The 22,508-nt window shown below is 41.3% G+C and overlaps 1 protein-coding gene across 12 annotated transcripts in view; it reads left to right on the top strand.

The window, feature by feature from the left end:
- Positions 1-22,508, top strand: part of Pign (phosphatidylinositol glycan anchor biosynthesis, class N) — a 130,856-nt gene that overhangs the window by 52,722 nt on the left and 55,626 nt on the right. For 11 of the 12 annotated variants that reach the window (XM_087581099.1, XM_087581095.1, XM_087581096.1 and 8 more), the window contains 2 exon segments: positions 16,306-16,384; positions 17,570-17,752. In XM_087581099.1, the coding sequence (XP_087437225.1) occupies positions 16,306-16,384; positions 17,570-17,752 (262 nt within the window). 12 annotated transcript variants of the gene reach the window in all.

The following is a 22,508-nucleotide window of genomic DNA, read 5'->3' as shown; positions in this document are numbered from 1 at the left end:
TTCCTTATATTAAACCATCCCTGCATGCCTGGGATGAAGCCTACTTGATCATGGTGGATGATTGTTTTGATGTGCTCTTGAATTCGGTTTGCCAGAATTTTATTGAGTATTTTTGCGTCGATATTCATAAGGGAAATTGGTCTGAAGTTCTCTTTCTTTGTTGGGTCTTTGTGTGGTTTAGGTATAAGAGTAATTGTGGCTTCATAGAAGGAATTCCGTAGGGCTCCATCTGTTTCAATTTTGTGGAATAGTTTGGATAATATTGGTATAAGGTCTTCTATGAAGGTTTGATAGAATTCTGCACTAAACCCGTCTGGACCTGGGCTCTTTTTGGTTGGGAGACCTTTAATGACTGCTTCTATTTCCTTAGGAGTTATGGGGTTGTTTAACTGGTTTATCTGTTCCTGATTTAACTTCGATACCTGGTATCTGTCTAGGAAATTGTCCATTTCCTGAAGATTTTCAAGTTTTGTTGAATATAGGTTTTTATAGTAAGATCTGATGATTTTTTGAATTTCCTCTGAATCTGTAGTTATGTCTCCCTTTTCATTTCTGATTTTGTTAATTTGGACGCCCTCTCTGTGTCCTCTCGTTAGTCTGGCTAAGGGTTTATCTATCTTGTTGATTTTCTCAAAGAACCAACTTTTGGTTCTGTTGATTCTTTCTATGGTCCTTTTTGTTTCTACTTGGTTGATTTCAGCTCTGAGTTTGATTATTTCCTGCCTTCTACTCCTCCTGGGTGTATTTGCTTCTTTTTGTTCTAGAGCTTTTAGGTGTGCTGTCAAGCTGCTGACATATGCTCTTTCCTGTTTCTTTCTGCAGGCACTCAGCGCTATGAGTTTTCCTCTTAGCACAGCTTTCATTGTGTCCCATAAGTTTGGGTATGTTGTACCTTCATTTTCATTAAATTCTAAAAAGTTTTTAATTTCTTTCTTTATTTCTTCCTTGACCAGGTTATCATTGAGTAAAGCATTGTTCAATTTCCACGTATATGTGGGCATTCTTCCCTTATTGTTATTGAAGACCAGTTTTAGGCCGTGGTGGTCCGATAGCACGCATGGGATTATTTCTATCTTTCTGTACCTGTTGAGGCCCGTTTTTTGACCAATTATATGGTCAATTTTGGAGAAAGTACCATGAGGAGCTGAGAAGAAGGTATATCCTTTTGCTTTAGGATAGAATGTTCTATAAATATCCGTTAAGTCCATTTGGCTCATGACTTCTCTTAGTCTGTCTACATCTCTGTTTAATTTCTGTTTCCATGATCTGTCCATTGATGAGAGTGGGGTGTTGAAATCTCCCACTATTATTGTGTGAGGTGCAATGTGTGTTTTGAGCTTTAGTAAGGTTTCTTTTACGTATGTAGGTGCCCTTGTATTTGGGGCATAGATATTTAGGATTGAGAGTTCATCTTGGTGGATTTTTCCTTTGATGAATATGAAGTGTCCTTCCTTATCTTTTTTGATGACTTTTAGTTGAAAATTGATTTTATTTGATATTAGAATGGCTACTCCAGCTTGCTTCTTCTGACCATTTGCTTGGAAAGTTGTTTTCCAGCCTTTCACTCTGAGGTAATGTCTGTCTTTGTCTCTGAGGTGTGTTTCCTGTAGGCAGCAGAATGCAGGGTCCTCGTTGCGTATCCAGTTTGTTAATCTATGTCTTTTTATTGGGGAGTTGAGTCCATTGATATTGAGAGATATTAAGGAATAGTGATTATTGCTTCCCGTTATATTCATATTTGGAAGTGAGGTTATGTTTGTGTGCTTTCATTCTCTTTGTTTTGTTGCCAAGATGATTAGTTTCTTGCTTCTAGGGTATAGCTTGCCTCCTTATGTTGGGCTTTACCCTTTATTATCCTTTGTAGTGCTGGACTTGTAGAAAGATATTGTGTAAATTTGGTTTTGTCATGGAATATCTTGGTTTCTCCATCTATGTTAATTGAGAGTTTTGCAGGATACAGTAATCTGGGCTGGCATTTGTGTTCTCTTAGGGTCTGTATGACATCTGTCCCGGATCTTCTGGCCTTCATAGTTTCTGGCGAAAAGTCTGGTGTGATTCTGATAGGTCTGCCTTTATATGTTACTTGACCTTTTTCCCTTACTGCTTTTAATATTCTTTCTTTATTTTGTGCGTTTGGTGTTTTGACAATTATGTGACGGGAGGTGTTTCTTTTCTGGTCCAATCTATTTGGAGTTCTGTAGGCTTCTTGTATGCCTATGGGTATCTCTTTTTTTAGGTTAGGGATGTTTTCTTCTATGATTTTGTTGAAGATATTTACTGGTCCTTTGAGCTGGGAGTCTTCACTCTCTTCTATACCTATTATCCTTAGGTTTGATCTTCTCATTGAGTCCTGGATTTCCTGTATGTTTTGGACCAGTAGCTTTTTCCGCTTTACATTATCTTTCACAGTTGAGTCAATGATTTCTATGGAATCTTCTGCTCCCGAAATTCTCTCTTCCATCTCTTGAATTCTGTTGGTGAAGCTTGTATCTACAGCTCCTTGTCTTTTCTTTTGATTTTCTATGTCCAGGGTTGTTTCCATGTGTTCTTTCTTGATTGCTTCTATTTCCATTTTTAATTCCTTCAACTGTTTGATTGTGTTTTCCTGGAATTCTTTCAGGGATTTTTGCGATTCCTCTCTGTAGGCTTCTACTTGTTCTCTAAGGGAGTTCTTTATGTCTTTCTTGAAGTCCTCCAGCATCATGATCAAATATGATTTTGAAACTAGGTCTTGCTTTTCTGGTGTGTTTGGATATTCCGTGTTTGCTTTGGTGGGAGAATTGGGCTCCGATGATGGCATGTAGTCTTGGTTTCTGTTGCTTGGGTTCCTGCGCTTGCCTCTCGCCATCAGATTATCTCTAGTGTTACTTTGTTCTGCTATTTCTGACAGTGGCTAGACTGTCCTATAACCTGTGTGTCAGGAGTGCTGTAGACCTGTTTTCCTGTTTTCTTTCAGCCAGTTATGGGGACAGAGTGTTCTGCTTTCGGGCGTGTAGTTTTTCCTCTCTACAGGTCTTCAGCTGTTCCTGTGGGCCTGTGTCTTGAGTTCACCAGGCAGGTTTCTTGCAGGGGAAAAGTTGGTCCTACCTGTGGTTCCAAGGCTCAAGTTTGCTCGTGGGGTACTGCCTAAGTCCTCTCCGCTGTGGCAGCAACCGGGAAAATCTGTGCAGCTCCTTCCGGGAGCCTCCGTGCACCAGGGTTTCAGATGGCGTTTGGTGTTTTCCTCTGGCGCCTGGATGTGCACAGAGTGCAGTCTCTTCTGGTTTCCCAGGCGTGTCCGCCTGTCTGAAGGTTCAGCTCTCCCTCCCACGGGATTTGGTTGCAGAGAACTGTTTATCCGGTCTGTTTCCTTCAGGTTCCGGCAGTGTCTCAGACGCAGGGGTCCTGCCGCTCCCGGGCCCTCCCCTATGGGAACCCAGAGGCCTTATACAGTTGCCTCTTGGGCCAGGGATGTGGGCAGGGGTGGGCAGTGTTGGTGGTCTCCTCCGCTCTGCAGCCTCAGGAGTGCCCACCTGATCAGGCGGTGAGGTCTCTCTCCCACGGGGTTTGGGAGCAGAGAGCTGCTGCGGTCCGGGATCCGCCGGTGTGGGACTTCCGGTAAACACAGGAAGTGCCCGGCCTTAGAGGAATTTTGCCTCTGTGTGTCCTGAGTTCACCAGGCAGGTTTCTTGCAGGGGAAAAGTTGGTCCTACCTGCAGTTCCAAGGCTCAAGTTTGCTCGTGGGGTACTGCCTAAGTCCTCTCCGCTGTGGCAGCAACCGGGAAGATCTGCGCCGCTCTTTCCAGGAGCCTCCGTGCACCAGGGTTCCAGATGGCGTTTGGTGTTTTCCTCTGGCGCCTGGATGTGCACAGAGTGCAGTCTCTTCTGGTTTCCCAGGCGTGTCCGCCTCTCTGAAGGTTCAGCTCTCCCTCCCACGGGATTTGGGTGCAGAGAACTGTTTATCCGGTCTGTTTCCTTCAGGTTCCGGCAGTGTCTCAGGCGCAGGGGTCCTGCCGCTCCCGGGCCCTCCCCTACGGGAACCCAGAGGCCTTATACAGTTGCCTCTTGGGCCAGGGATGTGGGCAGGGGTGGGCAGTGTTGGTGGTCTCCTCCGCTCTGCAGCCTCAGGAGTGCCCACTTGATCAGGCGGTGAGGTCTCTCTCCCACGGGGTTTGGGAGCAGAGAGCTGCTGCGGTCCGGGATCCGCCGGTGAGCAGTTTTTGTTTTTAAGATTTATTTTTAACACTTCCTGTCTCCTCCATCTCTGTCTCTGTCTCTGTCTGTCTCTGTCTGCCTGTCTCTCTGCCCCCCCCTCCTCCTGTGTGTGTGTGTGCCATATATATGTAGGTGCCTACCTAAGAATGCCAGAAGGGGGTGATTAAAAATACTAATTAAATAGAAGATTAAATAAAACTAAAAAGTTGTGGTTTTGTGAGTTTGTTTCTGGGTCCTCTGTTTTGTTCCACTGATCTCCATGCCTGCTGTTATTCCACTTGTCTCCTGGTTTTGTTCCTGTGGCTCTCCAGTTCAGTTTGACATTGGCTATTGAGCTGTCTTCAGCACTGGTTCTCTTCTCTTCCTGCATTGCCAACTCACACTCTTTCTTCTGTGTTGTGCATCTGTGTGACTTGAACTCAGAGCCTCACGAATGTCCCTCTGGGTTGTACCTCTGCCCTGCTCTGGGTGCTCCTCACACTGGTTCCATCAAACCCATTACACAATGTAGTTTGCACTGGGCGTGGTCACTGTACCTTAGAGCTGCCAGCTACTCAGAAGGCTGATGCAGAAAGATTGCTTGAGCCCACAGGTTCAGAGCTGGTTTGTTAGGATGCCCTGTCTCCTAAGAGCAACTGTCCATCCGTCTGTCTGTGTACTCCAGTTTGTATACACAGTTCATTAGATACAGTGTGTACCGCTTTTACAGCTGTCATAAAACTTTTATAACTTACTCAGAATTGTCATGGTCTTTTGAATTATTTGTTCTGATTTATGTACAACAAGGTGAAAACACTGGTTACAAGGTGAATTAAGGTCTTATTAGGGCTGGGGCTGGGGCTTCATCATGTATGCTTGTCTAGCATTTATAGGCCATGTCCAACTCCGAGTTCTGCAGAAAATACCACAGAGATCTTAGCAGTGAGTACGACAAGCACAGCTTGTCCATTTTGTATAATGATGGGATTATCATATTAGGTTTGTGGAAATTAGAATGGAAATAATTCCTCATGGTAAAGAATAGGATTCATTTTTCAGAAAACAAGAAAAAATAACCCATATTTTCTGTTGAGAAGAGATTGTAAAGAGAAGAAGCACTGTAGATAGTTTTCTGCGATGCATTTTGTGAAAGGAAAACTTATTAACACAGACTATAGGTAAGATATAAAATGAATTTTTCCCGTGGCACAAAAGACTGAATAGAAACACAGTGTTTCAGAACTGTATTGGAGCAGACACTTGGAAGATTAAGCCTATGTCTAGAAGAGTGAAAATGGCAGTAAGCAGATTAGTCATGTGTGCATGTTCAGAACTTATACTTTGTCCTCAGAATAATGGATTTTAGGATCTGGCCAGACCAATATCTTGCTGTGTATTGATAGCAGCCATCATGTAGGTGAAGCGTGGTTTTCTCAATGGCGGATGAAGTCATCTTCCGAGTCTTTTATTGTGGTGCTGTATGGTGTAGAGAGCTGAACTTGAATCCAGGCTTCTAAATGCAATATTCTTTCATCGTCCCTTCTGCCCCCAATGATATACTGTTCAGTACTTTCACTTTAAGGAGTTGCTACTAGATGTTTTAATAAATTTAATGAACTTTAAGTAGTCTTTGGTCTCATATATATTTGTAATCTAGTTAATAAAATAATGTCAGTTCTGTGGCATGCCTGGTCAGTTTAGAATATCAGTCTGTGATTGCTTGTGTTCTGTGGTTTATTTAATTATTTCTCTCCAGGTGGAATAATACTCCAGAATAGTGTGAACATAGTATTTACCTTTATTGGTTTTAATTATATATATATGCGTATGTATGTATGTGTGTATGTATGGGTGCCCACATTGGCCAGGGGTAACAGAATCCCTTGCAGCTGGAGTTACAGATTGTTGTGAGCCGGCTCATGAAGGTGCTTGGGAACTGAACTGTCAAGTCCAGGTCTTCTGCATAGAAGTATGTGACCTTAACTGCTGAGTCATCTCTTAAGTCCCTCAGTGTTTCTGAAAAGATTTTTTCATACAATGTATTTTGATCACAGTTTCTCTTCCTGTTACCTATATTTAAGGATAGACCTAGCAGTGGATAGCCAACAAGAAACAAGCCCAGTGGTATTGTTTAGACATCTCATATTGCTTGTTTGGGTGTTTTTTGTGTAATTGGTATTTTGCTTATTATGGTTTCTAATTTTTGTGTTTTTATAGATTTTGTTTTCTTTTATGTATGTGTTTCATGTTTTTAAAATTCTGGTTTGTTTATTTTTGACTGTTTACTTGTTTGTTTTCTAAAGAGGGGATATATAGACTCAGGTGAATATGAGTTAAAGAATTTAAAATTAAAAAAAATATTTTATGTGTGTGGATTTTTTATGTCTCTTCCCTGCTTGAATGCCCGATGCCCACTGAGGTCAGAAGAGGGCATCAGATGCTCTGGAACTGGAGTTCCTGATGGTTGTGAGCAACAGTTCAAGTGCTTAGAATCAAACCCAGGTCCTTTTTGAAGACTAGTTGATGCTTTCACCCAGCAAGTCCCCTCTGCAATCCCTAAGAAGTCCTGTACCACCACATGGTAGAAATCTCGGTTTGCTTATTTGAAGTGCTTCCATGGAACCCAGTGTCTCATGCATGCAAGGTAAATATTCCACTGCTGAAATCCATCCCAGCTCCAAAGGGAAATGACAAATCCTCAAACCCAGCTATTTAAAAAGCCCTCTGTAATATCTAAAACAAAAACACTGAATTTATCTAGACAGCATTACATGCTCTGCTGACCCAGAGAGCCTCAGACTCTCACTTTGACCTGAAGCAGAACTGGAGTCTCTTTCACCTCACTCGGTTCTCTAATTCCTCTTTTCATCACAATGTGGAAACTCAGTGAGCTTTCCTGTATAAAGACTTTGGAAGGCCATAACAATAAACTAATAGAATGATAGGCTTTTAGAATTTGGATGTGCTTTGCTGTTCTCCCAAGACAGTATCACTTTTTGATACTGGTGTCTCTTCATCAAGCAATGCATTTTTCTCATCCTATTACTTATTAAGGATTTAACGTCTGCCCCGACCTGCGGGGGTGTTCAGTGGAGACCTGGGAGGGGGCACAAGAATGGGGGACAGGAGCGCCAAGAAGGAGAGCAAGTGGATTGCCTGATCAAGCTCTCAAACTTTATTTCAGGGCAGCTGCTTATAAAGACAAGCAAGTGGGAACTTTTGGTTCCTGTAACACTAAACCGCAAATTTCAGGAGTGCTGATAAGAACAGATAACTTGACTAGGTTTCTCAGAGGGTGGGCTTGACATTCCTCAAACATTCCTGAGGCTGGGCTCCAGCATCTCCTCCCTTTTTAACGCTTTTTATGAGGCCAGTAAGCAGCCGGGGATGATTGTATTATGAGGATAAATGGGCATTAACCAGAGCTGGGAAGCATTGACCTGATCCTCCCAGCACTTTGTGCAGGATCAATGTCTTTTTGGGGAGGAGAGGAATTTTTGTCTTGGTGATCTCGACCGAAGGTTATCTGTGAAATCTGACCAAGGGAGATTTTAACACCAACTTCTATGCAATCAGGTTACTTCTCAGAGGACTCAGAAACGGACAATAGAGTCCTCCCCTTGCAGTACCCAGTCTTGCACCCCTTGCAGGTCCCCATGCCAGGACAGGCAAGCACAAATCTGAGCTTTATGCAGCTCCTGAAAGAGGCAGATCATCATAGGACTCGATCAGGCCTCTGTCCGCCAAATCAAGTCTCTGATAATGAATTCGTAGAGGCTTGGATGCCAGGGAATCAGTTTGTTGTTTGATAAAGCCTGTGAACTGGTTAAAGGCCTAAGGCCCAAAAGCCAGGAGCAGGAAGAAACTGACCAGTGGCCCCAAAATGGGCAGTCGGGGGAGGGTGATGAGCCAAGGAGAGGAGGAAAACCAGCTCCTAAACCAGCCCTCTTCTTGTTCTCTCTGTTTCTTAGTTCTAAGCCTTCTCTAACCTTAGCCATACTATCTCTCACTACCCCAGTATAGTCAGTGTAGAAGCAACATTCCCTGTTAAGGGCCACACATAGCCCCCCTTGCTGGAGGAAGAGCAAATCACATCTTTTTCGGTTCTGAAGAACCACTTTAGACAAGTCTTGACAGGGAATGATCCATTTTTCTTAACCTGTGAAGAGAAAAGGAAAAAGAGATCTCAGGGAGAGACTCTCTCCCTGGATTTCATCACTTTTTAATATTTCTGGGGCCAACCTATCCTTCTGGGGGGGGACAAACCTGATAGCCCCAGGGGTTTGTCTCCATTTAGGGGCCAGGAGCTGGCCCCTTTGGGAGTTTCCCTGTCTTGGATGCAGGCTCTTACCCTGGGCATCTGTTTTTGAGAGGCACTCAAAGTGGCACTCTGAAACCCCAATGCCTGCCTTTTTTGCATCGAGGACGGAGGAGGGAGGTGTGCATTCAGCCTTAGGGGCCCTGCATTCTCCAGAGAAATGGCTGTTCCTTTGCAATTGAAGCAAGTCTTTGGGTGACTATCTCGGGTAAAGTCTTCAAGGGTTGCTCCAATGGCTAAGCCAATATTCTGAGCAGAACCCATGCCTACACAGAGTTTGATATAGCCCGAAATGTCCTTGCCTCTATAATGGGGCCATAAGGTGGCTTGACAGATGGGGGTTTGCATTTTTGAACGCAAGATGTTTAATGAATTTGCTTTCATTTTCCTCTCGGCCACAAGCCTTTTCTTCTAGGGATAATGAATCCCCTAGGGAGAGGGGCCTCTCTGGTTGCTGTGGACTGGGGTTAGTCAAGGAAGGGTAAATTTTAAGGGTAGGGACCTTTGCAGATGCCTGTTGGGACTTGGCCTGGGGTTCTGGATCTGGCATTACAATAGAAACTGAACAAACTCTAAGGGCTCAGGAAAGGTGTTTTTCTCCCAGAGTACTGTGTTCCTTAGTCTGTAACCAGAAAAGCTTGTATCTTGTACTCTTTCCCAGAGTAATAATATAACCATAAAACTCAAAGTCATACCCATTATGAAGATTAAACAGTTTTAAAAAGGGAAGTAAGCTAAACAATAGTGTTAAACAACGATCCTGATAGGGTTTTCTAATCAGTCATAGCAGGAAATTAACCCAAAATTCCTGTAGAGCCCATGTTAGAAGGAATATGAGTATCCTGAAAGACTTTCTAAATAACTTTCTTTAAAAAGCAGCTTTAATCTCTAACTCTCTGAGCTGTCACTACTTAGCACACAGCAAGGAACCTACAGTCTGCAAGCCTTTGTTTGCTGTAAAGTTACAAAAAAGACTGTCTTTTACCCCCACTGGATCTGGCACAGTAGTGCCCCAAGATATCTGGTAGATATCTTCATCTCAGTCAGCAAAGCCTCTCACTCTGGCCCACGTTATTTTCATCAATAATTCCACCTTAGGCAAACCAAGGACAGACATCATCAATGAATATGAAGAACTTAGCAAGATCCTTTTTTCTAACCTGAGTTCCTCGTGCCTTGAGGGACTCTTTAAGACCCTTTAAGAGTAAGTCCTGCTCATTCAATGCCTGTCCCATGATTGTGTTGCTCAGTCTTACTTTACTTGGACTGGACTTACATTGGGCAGCTGTGGAGATCACAGTGCGGATCTTCTCTCTTGCCCTCAGACAAGCAGTGATCCTATGAGAGGGGTGGGTCGTCCATGGGTGAGCAATGTTCAGTTGGATCCCCATACCCAAGTCTCATGTCTGGGTGCCAGTTGCCTCGACCCATGGGGATTCAGCGGAGACTTGGGAGGGGGCACAAGAATGGGGAACAGGAGGTTCAAAGAAAGAGAGCAAGTCGATTGTCTGATCAAGCTCTCAAATTTTATTTCCAGGCAGCGGCTTAAAAAGACAAGCAAGCGGGAACACTACTCAGGCAGGACCCAAGACCAATTTCACTACTTTTGGTTCCTGTAACCCTAAACCGCAAATTGTGGGTGTGCTGATAAGAGTATATAACTGGCTAGGTTTCTCAGAGGGTGTAAGTGGGCTCTAGGAGGTCTGATTGGTTGGTATTGTTGTTCTCCCTATGGTGTTGCAAACCCTTTCAGCTCCTTCAGTCCTTTCTCTAACTCCTCCACTGGGGTTCAGTGGTTGGCTGTGAGCCTCCGACTCTGTATTGTCAGGCTCTGCCAGAACCTCTCAGGAGACAGCTGTATCAGGCCCTTCTTGTCATCTGCGTTCGTGTCTGAGTTTGGTGTTTGATATGGCATGGATCCCCAGTTGGGGTAGTCTCTGGATGGCCTTTCCTTCAGTCTCTGCTCCACCTTTAATCTCAGAACTCAGGAGGCAGATACAGATGGATCTCTTGAGTTAGGACCAAGCCAGTTAGGGCCCCACAGAAAAGCTCTTGTCTTATAAAGCAAAAAAGCAGTAAATAAGTACATGGATGAATGAATGAGTGAGTGAGTGAATGATGGCATTGGGCACTGGTGGCTGTTATTATCTCCTTTTTCTTTCTCCCTGGAAATATGCCTGGTCTCCAGCTCTGCTTCTGGACATCTCTACGCATTGTGCTGAGTGAATTAGCCTCCACATGTAGCATATCATGGAGAGTGTCACTCCATCTCTTTCCTTCCTCTGTCTCACAGGCTTGAACACTGATAAAATTGTAAAAATAAGTTTAATATGTGAAAAGACAAGGATACAGCTTATATCTATATCCCTTATAAAATAATTAATACCTTGAAACATCATCTTCATCCAGAACTGAGACAAGTGACCCCATTCTGTAAGCAACAAAACCAGATCAGATACAATTAGTCAAGTTAGAAAAGAAGAAGCAGAACAGCGTAGTACTGACCGGTGCTGCCTGCATGGAACCTCACGTACAAGAACTCAGATACTCTCCTTTGTCCCAGTTCCTTACCCACCCCCCACCGTGGCATCCGAGTTTGATTGCCGCGTATTGTCTTTCACCATTATACAGGATGTGAACCTGCAGGTCACTTATGTATTCACTCCTGATGAACATCTGTATTGTGTGTAGTTTTTGTCAGTTACATGATTGTTGGGTTTTCCTTTTTTAACGCATTATTTGCTCTGTGAGCTCAGGGTGGCATGGAACTTCCATGTAGCACAGTCTAACCTCAGACCCAGGACTCTTTCTGCCTGCCAGGTTCCAGGATTGCCAGCACCTTCCCCTGGGTTTAGCTTTGTTTATGCTGTTTGCATCCATACACACATATGGTATAATTTTGGATCATTGTGTGTATGTTGTTTATTGTATTTTCTCATTTTCCAAAATGATTGTGTCAGTATATGTTCTTTAGGGGAAGCAGAAGTTTGCCTCTATTTTTTAAGGCTCTATTCTTCGTGGGTCTGAATGTTAGATTGGGACTGAATTTGATAAAGAATAGTAAATTATGACACTCAGGCAAGATGGTTAACCAGGTAGAGAAGTATCTAGCGGGATAAGGACTCATCCAGTGAGATGGTTTTTGCATATATTTTCCTGTCCTGAACTTGCCATTCTTAGTCAGAATCATGCTTTTTCTGGGTGTGATGGACATCCCAGAACTCAGGGGCAGGGAAAAGAACGTTTCTTTCCTCCTAGAATAGGGAGGGAGATAATACATTAGCAGTAGACACAGTTCCTGATAAATAAAAGCAAAGGCAGGCGACGTTGCTTTTTCTGTCTCTGGCATACATTGGAAGGTACCACTCACTTTGAGGGATCATCTTCTCCTTATGTCTCTGGAAACCCCTAGAAGGGTATGTTTTAGGGCACTGGTTCCCAACTGTACTAATGCTACAAGCCTTTTCTATAACTCCTCTTATTGTGATGACCCCAACTGTAAAGTTATTTCCAGGCTACTTCATAACTGTCATTTTGCGACTGTTATAAATCATAATGTAGATGTCTGACATGCAGGATATCTGATATGAGACCTGCAAAGGGGTGATTACCCACAAGTTGAGAACTGCTGTCTTAGGGGATTCTAAATCCTGTTATGCTGACCAGCCAGATAAGCCATGGCACAGATCTCCACAACTGCTGGATGACTAAACATATGTTGTTATCGCCAGCTATTGTTCCTTACCTGAGTGTCCCTGAGGTACTGTGGTGAGCTGTAAATGCTTCTCCTTCAAACTGGTTTTCTCTTTCCTCTGTAATTCTTATCTTCTTACTTAATTTGTAAATCTTAAGTATTTTTAGAATGACAATATGACTATATCATTCTTTTATTTTCTTCCTGAGTACAGGCCTACAGCATTTTGATAGCTTTATAAACAAAACAAAAAGATGCCAGAGTTTCACTCTGTAGCTCATTCTTTCCTGAAACCTGCTGTGAAGCCTAAACTGGCCCTAAATCTCAGATCCTTTTGCCTTTGCTCCTGAGAGCTATAGGCATGTGCTACAACAGGCTCTGTGATAGCATCTTATCCATTAAGATTTATTGATTCATTCTGTGTACTTAGCACTTTCCTAAGTATTATTGTGAAAATTAATGGAAGTATAAGATATTATCTTGGCCCACATGAAGTTAAAATGTAATTGAATGGGAATAAACTGATTATTAACCCACAGTAAAGTGCTAATGGTGTGAGGAGAGATTTGGAATGGGTCATAAAGATTTGATTTGGAAAGCATAAAGATCTTTATGGACAAGAACTCAGATGTGAATGCAAGATAGATGACAAATGGAAAACGGTGTGTGTGCATGTGTGTGTGCGCACTTGCTCCTGTGCGCATGTGCACTCATGCCTATGTATGTCTGTCTATATGTATGTATGTCTGGGATTCTGAGGAATTAAAAATAATAGAAGTAGTCTGTGGAGCGTAGAACTGTACATTAAGTAGTAGATTAGGTAGAATTAATTAAGTAGAGTTAACAAAGTAGTAGGTTAGTAGATTAAGGAAGCCGTAATAATTACAAAGAAGTTGGAGAATGTGGTGAAAATTCATGAAGACCAGAATTTGTCAGAGCAAGGAAGAGGAGGTCAACTATTATAAGGCTTTTTTTTTTTTTTTTTTTAAATTTGGCAGTTTAGATACAACCCTCAACAAAAATGTTGGTGCCCTTGGCTCAGTAATTCAATTTCTAAAGCTTCTAGGAAAACATTCCAAGTGTTTAGTGATAGACAAAGGGACCAAACCAATATTTTGAAGTAACTTTTTCACTTTCTTTGTATTTCTGCCTCTTGACACCTTTCCTTTACAAATCTAAGTAAGTATTCTGGAGGGTGGGCATGGGAGATGGGTTCTCCCACAATCAGAAACACGATAGCCCTTGATTGGGTTCTCCTTGTTTGAAAGAGCTGGGAGACCTAAAAATTAGAGCAGGTTGTTTTTCTTTTCAGTTTGTTTTAATCGTGTGTGTGTGTGTGTGTGTGTGTGTGTGTGTGTGTGTGTGTGTATCCAAAGGCATTGGATGTCCAGAATTGCAGTTACAGGCAATTGAGAGCCACAGGACCTGGATGCTGAGAACTGAACTTGGGTCCTCTGAGGAGTAGTAAGTGCTCTTAACCACTGAATCACGTCTCCAGCCTCTCAACACAGATTCTTTTTTGTTAATTGGATAGTTTTTTTATTTACTTTTCAAATGCTATCCCCTATCCCATTCTCCCTCCCACTTCTTGTATGAGGGTGTTCCCCCACCCAGCCACCTACCCCTTCCTGCCTCCCCACCCTGACATTCCCCTATACTGGGGGTCCAGCCTTGGCAGGACAAAGGGCTTCTCTTCACATTGGTGCTCAACAAGGCCAACCTCTGCTGGAGCTATGGGTTAGTCCATGTGTACTCTTGGATGGTGGTTTAGTCCCTGGGAACTCTGGTTGGTTGGCACTGTGTTCTTATGGAGTTGCAAAACCCTTCAACTCCTTCAATCCTTTCTCTAATTCCTCCAATAGGGATCCCATTCTCAGTTCAATGGATGGCTGTGAGCATTGGCCTCTGTATTTGTCATGCTCTGGCAGAACCTCTCAGGAGACAGCTATATCAGGTTCCTGTCAGCATACACTTCTTGGCATCAGCAATATTGTCTTGTTTGATGGCTATATGTATATGGACTGGATCCCTAGTGGGGCAGGCTCTGAATGGCCATTTTTTCAGTCTCTGCTCCAAACTTTGTCTCCATATCTCCTCCTATGAATATTTTTGTTTCCCCTTCTAAGAAGGACTGGAGCATCCGCACTTTGGTCATCCTACTTGTTGAACTTCATGTGGTCTCTGGGTAGTATCTTGGGGTAATCCGAGTTTTTGAGCTAATAATACTTATCAGGGAGTGCATACCATGTGTGTTCTTTTGTGAGTGAGTTAATCTCACTCAGGATGATATTTTCTTTTTTTCTTTTCTTTTTTTTTTTTTTTGGTTCTTTTTTTTCGGAGCTGGGAACCGAACCCAGGGCCTTGCACTTCCTAGGCAAGCGCTCTACCACTGAGCTAAATCCCCAATCCCCAGGATGATATTTTCTAATTCCATCCATTTGCCTATGAATTTCATGAAGTCATTGTTTTTGATAGCTGAGTAGTACTCCATTGTGTAAATATACCACATTTTCTGTATCCATTCCTCTGTTGAAGGGCATCTGGGTTCTTTCCAGCTTCTGGCTATTATAAATAAGGCTGCTATGAACATAGTGGAGCATTTGCCTTTGTTATATGTTGAAGCATCTTTTGGGTATATGCCCAAGTGAGGTATAGCTGGGTCCTCAGGTAGTACAATGTCCAATTTTCTGAGGAACCTCCAGACTGATTTCCAGAGTGGTTGTACTAGCTTACAATACTACCAACAATGGAGTAGTGTTCCTCTTTCTCCACATCCTCGCCAGCATCTCTTGTCACCTGAGTTTTTTGATCTTAGCCATTCTGACTGGTGTGAGGTGGAATCTCACAGTTGATTTGATTTGCATTTCCCTGATGACTAAGGATGTTGAACATTCTTTAGGTTCTTCTCAGCCATTCTCCTCAGCTGAGAATTCTTTGTTTACCTCTGTAACCCATTTTTTAATAGGGTTATTTGATTCTCTGGTGACTAACTTGTTGATTTCTTTGTAGATTCTTAAGCAGTGTTTCTTGTAGAATGCAAGAAAGTTTCTAGGTAGTCTTCTCTGGTTCATGAATTTTTGCTTTTTTTTTTTTTTTTAATCACAGGATTTGGAATTATGCTCATTTTCTAGAGAAGAGTCTCAAATAAATGAATTTCAGGCCATCCCACCTCAGGTTACAAAGATTTACTTAAGTCTCATCAGAGGTGGGGAACCACCGGTCAGAAAGAAGACAAGTGACATAATGTAATTTTCACAGTATTGTCATATATCACTTCAATAGCCTTCAGTAACTTTGTATGCATTGTTAGATGTGAGGAGATTCACTTTAGGAGTGCAAGCTTAATTAAGCAGTATATAGTCAAATTTGCATTTATACATTCTTATTCATATCATGAAGTTGATTGTTCTGATATTTCCTTTTTTTCTATAATGTTAGTAATGCCTTTGGGTTTACAAAGTTTTGATTTTTTTAGTATTTTCTGAACACATTGTAGCGTGAAAATGAATAGGTTCAGCTAGCTCATTAGCTCCCAGCATTGGTTAAACTCAGCCAGAGCACGTCTCTAATGTAGATTCCTAGACCCTGTTTGGGTGAGGCATAAAAAGTGAACTCATGTGTCAACCTGATGCCCAGTCTTCATGTCCAGCACACACAGGAAGTCTTAGAGATGGAAATCAGGGTCTAATGCTTATCTTGACTTTTTCCACAGTTTCTTTCCATGGCCTTAAGTCTCTTTAGAATGATGGTTTATATAGATTTCATAGATGTAGATGGTGTTTGAAGCTTTGTGTCAGGGATTGGGGTATAGCTCATCAGCGGGACATGTAACTACCATGTCTAAGGTTTTGTGTTTGATTCCTAGCACTACCAAAGGGAAAAAAAAATTGAAAATAAAAATCAATCTGGGTTGAAGAAAATGAAGTTTAACCATAATCTCTTCTTAGAGACCATCAAATATCCAGCCACAATAAAGTTTAACTGAATGTTTCCTCTCTTTTTATTTTTACTTGGTTTTGTTTTCTGTTTTCTCAGTGTTTTTTAACTGCCTTTATTTAGCAAGAAATGCAAGAAACCAAGTTAGGAAACATTAAACCTATTCTTTCCTTTTCTTTTGTAGGTTGCTCTCTGATTCTCAACAGCTGGACATTTTAAGAAAAGCAAGATCTTACATAAAACAAGAAAAATTTGATGACGTAGTAAGTACCTAGTCACTAGGGACCAGAGTCCGGTGAACTCTACCTGGGAGCACATCAGGCAGGCTGCGGGTTCCTTGAGGAGGACTGTTAGCCTCAGACATACTCCTCCTTACTTCCCGTGGGTACAGTATTCTAGCATTGCTTAAGAAAGGAACTGTGTTGCCTTTTTTTTTTTAATGAAAAAACAAATTTTGAGTCCCTAATCAGCCTCTTGTGAGGGTGTAGAGTACCACATTTGCCACTTATGTGGCCACATTCATGCTAAAGCTTTGACTCTAAGCACCTCTACCTCACTGGTTTTCTGTATTACATTGCTTTGCATTGCATAGTGTTATGTTTCCATTCCAGGGGATTGGGCATAGGGTCCTGTACATGCTAATTAAACACTCTCTTAGTGATCTGCATCCCCAACCCTATTTTATTTATTTAATTTATTAATTTGTTTACTTTTTTTTTTTTTTTAAATAGAATTGCTCAGTCACCCAGGCTAGTGTCAGGTTTGCACAGCCTCGGAAGCAGTTGGGATTACATACATGTATCACCTTGCCTACTAAAAATTCTACTTCTATTTTAAAAGGTTACCTATAATCTTTACCTATAATTATTAGTCTGCATTTATAATTTTTAATTATGCTTTTAAATCCTAGACATTTTTTTTGGTAGTATTTGACCCAGAGCATTTCCTACACTAGGCTAGCACTGTATCACTGAACTACATCTCTAACTCACTAACCTATTCTTCTCCTCTAACATTGTTATTTTGGTGACATTTTATAGTAGATTTGCATAATGTGATATGAAAGTAAAATATAATTTATATGCTCACATGCTTACATATGTATAGATATGGGCATATCTGTTATTTGGAATATATGTTCATTTCCTGTGTGTGTCATCTGAGGACCATTTTGACATAATGAGTTACTTTAAAATATGTCATAGAACATAGATCATTTCCATTAGAAGGCTCTATCTTCCCAAATTAAGGAGTCTTTTTTATTCTGAGACTTTCTCATGATTTGCAAGAAGCCCTCACAGTTGCAGTCTGTTCCTAAGCCTCCCATGTACAGCTTCTCACTTGCTCTGCTGCCATGGTCTGTTGTATGGAATGCCAGTTCCTTGGTTGGAGAAGCTTGGCTTCTGCTATTTCACTGTACATGTTCTGTATATGCTTCGTTCCCATAGGTGTCCCTCTGTGAGGAGCTGATTGATCTGGCCCTGAGAGGATTGTCCTATTATCACACTTACGACAGACTGTTTCTGGGTATCAGTGTTGCAGTTGGGTTTGTGGGATGGACATCGTATGCTTCCTTGTTAATCATCAAGTCTCATTCTGATATCCCACGAGGCACTAGGAGGGAAGGGAAGGTAAGTTCAGATGTAACAAAGATTCAGATGATACCATATGAGTTACCAGGACTACAGTCTTTAGAACCTGAATCAATCATGTACAGTGAGTTCATAGGATATGGAAGGTGTAAGACCAAGTGAACTGTTGTGTTTTGTCTTTCCTTTTCCTGTATTTTCTGGTGTGTCTGTTGTTTTCAGTGGCTAAGAGGATACATTGATAACAGTGGCTCTGTAACTTAAGAGAAGCACAAAGAAATGCATATAAATAATTTAAGTTCTTCTGTAATCTTAATGATAATGTTTCTGTTTTTTAAATAACTATCCAATGTAAGTATTGCACATACTTCTCGAATAGGTTATTAGAAAACTATTTCAAGCCTGGAGAGGCAGCTCGGAGGCTGGGAGTGCTTGCTGCTCCTGTGGAAGTTCTGAGCTGAGCTCTTAGAGCCTGTATCAGGTGGTTCACAATGGCCTGTAACTCCAGGTCCAGGGAATCTGATGTCCTCTGGCCTTCCTAGGCATCTCATTACACATGACACAAAAATTTATGCAAGTAGATACACACATACACATGCAATACCAATATTCTCCAAACTATTCCACAATATAGAAACAGAAGGAACACTACACAATTCCTTCTATGAAGCCACAATTATGCTTATATCTAAACCATATGAAGACACAACGAAGAAAGAAAACTTTAGACCAGTTTCCCTTACGAATATCGATGCAAAAATATTTAAGAAAATTCTCGCAAACTGAATCCAAGAACACATCAAAATGATTATCCATCATAATCAAGTAGGCTTCATTCCAGAGATGTAGGGATGGTTCAATATACAGAAATATACCGAGGTAATCCACTATATAAACAAACTCAAAGAAAACCACATGATGATCTCATTAAATGCTGAAAAAGCATTTGACAAAATTCAATACCTCTTCATGTTAAAAGTCCTGGGAAGATCAGGAATTCAAGGCCCATACCTTAACATAGTCAAAGCAATGTACAGCAAACCAGTAGCCAACATAAAACTAACTGGTGAGAAATTTGGAGCAATCTCACTAAAATCAGGGTCTAGACAAGGCTGCCCTACGTGTTCAATATAGTACTCCAAGTCCTAGCCAGAGCAATCAGATAACAAAAAGAGGTCAAAGGGATATAAATTGGAAAGGAAGAAATCAAAATAGCACCATTTGCAGATGATATGCTAGTATACTTAAGTGACCCCAAAAATTCCACTAGAGAACTCCTAAATCTGATAAACAACTTCAGCAAAGTGGCTGGATATAAAATTAATTCAAATCAGTAGCCTTCCTCTACTGAAATGATAAACAGGCTGAGAAAGAAATTAAGGAAATGACACAATAGTCACAAATAATATAAAATATATTGGTGTGACTCTAACCAAGCAAGTGAAAGATCTGTATGACATGAACTTCAAGTCTCTGAAGAAAAAAATTGAAGATCTCAGAAGATGGAAAGGCCTCCAAAGCTCATGGATTGGCAGGATTAATGTTGTAACAATGCTCATTTTGCCAAAAACAATCTACAGATTCAAGCAACCCCATCAAAATTCCAACTCAATTCTTCATAGATTTACAAAGAGCAATTTGCAAATTCATTTAGAATAACAAAAAACTCAGGATAATGAAAAATATTCTCAACAATAAAAGAACTTCTGGGGGAATCACCATCCCTGACCTCAAGCAGTATTACAGAGCAATAGTGATTAAAAACTGTATGGTATTGGTACAGAGACAGGCAGGTAGATCAATGGAATAGAATCGAAGACCAGAAATGAACCCACATACCTATGGACACTTGATATTAACAAGGGAGCTAAAACCATCCAGTGGAAAAAAGAGCATTTTCAGCAAATGGTGCTGGTTCAACTGGAGGTCAGCATGTAGAAGAATGCAGATCGATCCATGCTTATCACCCTGTACAAAGCTTAAGTCCAAGTGGATCAAGGACCTCCACATCAAACCAGACACACTCAAACTAATAGAAGAAAAACTAGGGAAGCATCTGGAACACATGGGCACTGGAAAAAATTTCCTGAACAAAACACCAATGGCTTATGCTCTAAGATCAAGAATTGACAAATGGGACCTCATAAAACTGCAAAGCTTCTATAAGGTACAGGACACTGTCATTAGGACAAACAACAGATTGGGAAAAGATCTTTACTAATCCTACATCTGATAGAGGGCTTATATCCAAAATATACAAAGAACTCAAGAAGTTAGACAAATGAAAACAACCCTGAGATTCCACCTCACACGAGTCAGAATGGCAAAGATAAAAATCTCAGGTGACAGTAGATGCTGGCAATGATGTGGAGAAAAAGGAACACTCCTCCATTGTTGGTGGGATTGCAGACTGGTACTGTTCCCCATGTAATGACCTCAACCATAAAATTATTCCTGTAGCTACCTTATGACTAATTTTCATACTGTTATGAATCATAAATATATCTATTTTCTGATGGTCTTATGAAAGTATGATTTGAACCTTCAGAGGCACTGTGACCCACAGGGGAAAATCGCTGCTCCAAACAGATAATGTAGCAGTACATACATGGTTTTATTGCATCAGAACACTTTCTTTCTGTCTTACAGTGTATTGCTCACTATCAGTTCCCAGGCAGGATACCCTCCCTCCATTCCCTTTGCTTTATTCTCTTATAATGACTATTACTGTGTCCAAATCCTCTAAAAAGGAAGTATTCTGCTAGTATATTTTAAATAATAATAGTCTATAAACATTTCTGCGGTAACCTTTATCATTTTATTTGTCTATAATATAGGGAAGAACATTATTGCTTAATTTCAATTTTTTACAGTTCTTTCTATGCATCTTAAATAATTTCTTCCAAGTAATTATAATTATTTCAATGTATTTGAAGTTGGTTGTAATGGGAATTATTTGCTGCATATTACAGAAATACACAGAAATGACTGTTTTGGTAGTGGAGAAATATATCTAGGAATTGTATGGTGTTCTTGAAATGTATACTGCCTTCTTTGTGCATTTCAACTTCTGTTTATGAGACTGAGCTGAGGGAAGTTAACTAACTTAGTAACAGTCTGCCAGCCAAGGTGGGCGGGCGGGCCTGAGATCTGAGCCGCTGTGCCAAACATTGCTCTTTCCTTTTGCTGTGTAGAATATTGAAAAAAAGGATATATTTTTGTTAACATGTCAAGACTTTCCAGTTGATCGTTCTTTTGTTTATTAATTTGATAGTGTAAGTCACTGTTTAATTGAGTGAGGGGGAAAATTCAAACAAATTGAATGGTACAGGCAAAGGTAGAGTTGGGAAGCTATACTTCTATGCTGGGTGGTAAGTAATCTTTACTGATCTCCATCGTGTTCAAATATACCCTCCCCTGGATGCTTTGTGAATGTTGTTCAGTTAGGTTTCACCTTACTGCAACTTTGTTAGTTATGACCCTCATAATATGGAAGAAAGATTGAGGCTTAGATAATTTTACTGCCAGAGCCAACATATGTCAGTCAACATAGGAGTCATGCCTGGGGGTGTGAGTATGCAAAGGCAGAAAGAAGATGCAGGAGACAGATATGGGAGGACTCTAGTTAATACCATGCCAGCAAGCACATGTATTTTCTCTGTGTCTTTTTTTTCTTTTTAAATTTTTATTGGTTATTTTATTTATTTTCATTTCAAATGTTATCCCCCTTCCCTGTTTCCCCTCTGGAGCTCCCTGTCTCACCCACCCTACTGCTTCTATGAGGGTGCTCCCCAATCCAACCACACAGTTCTGCCTCACCGTCCTAGCATTCCCTTATTCTGGGGCATCAAGCCTTCAACAGGACCAAGGGCCTCCCCTCCCATTGATGCCAGATAAAGACATCCTCTGCTACATATGCAGCTGGAACCATGGGTCCCTCCATGTGTACTCTTTGGATGGTGGTTTAGTTCCTGGGAGCTCTGGGGGGGTGGGGAAGGGTCTAGTTGGTTTATATTGTTGTTCTTCCTGTGAAGTTGCAAACCCCTTCAGCTCTTTTAGTCCTTCCCCTAACTCCTCTATTGGGGTCCCCATGCTTAGTCCGATGGTTGGCTGCAAGCATCTACATCTGTATTGGTCAGGCTCTAACAGAGCCTCTCAGTAGACAGCTATATCAGGCTCCTGTCAGCAAGGGCTTTGTGGCATCAGTAATAGTGTCTGGGTTTGGTGGCTGCATATGGGATAGATCCCCAGGTGGGACAGTCTCTAGATGACCTTGCCTTCAGTCCCTGCTCCACTCTTTGTCTCTTATTTCCTTTACTTTTTTTTATAAATTTTGTATTCATTTTATACTCCAGATTTTATTCCCCTCCTGGTCTACCCTTTCTCAGTGCCTTTTAAAGACGAGCAACACAAGCATGACCAATTCCCAGAAAATAAACAATGACCACAAATCCTTATATGGCACATTTGTGGTACACAGTATGTTTGATGAAGGAGGATTTTTTTCAGGCTAGGATAGACTCAAGGATGTAAACATAAGCAGAGGAACTTGTCAGGGTATAATGCTTGGCTTAATTAAAAACAAAGACAGATGTCGGCAGACTCATTCATAATTAACCACAAGCAAGAAGTCAGTCAAAGCTAACTCCAGAAGTGCTCCCCACATTCTACCATATTGTATCAACTCCAGAATATGTAGTTATTTTTAGATACTCATACCTTTCGTTTCTTTTTATTTCATTATTTTCATAATAGAGTAAATGAGTTCTCATGTCTTACAGTCAATTGCAGACATAGC

The sequence above is a fragment of the Rattus norvegicus genome, chromosome 13 (assembly GCF_021556685.1).
Source record: "Rattus norvegicus strain SHRSP/BbbUtx chromosome 13, alternate assembly SHRSP_T2T, whole genome shotgun sequence".
Classification (NCBI taxonomy): Eukaryota; Metazoa; Chordata; class Mammalia; order Rodentia; family Muridae; genus Rattus; species Rattus norvegicus.
This window is presented reverse-complemented; position numbering and strand designations above follow the sequence as displayed.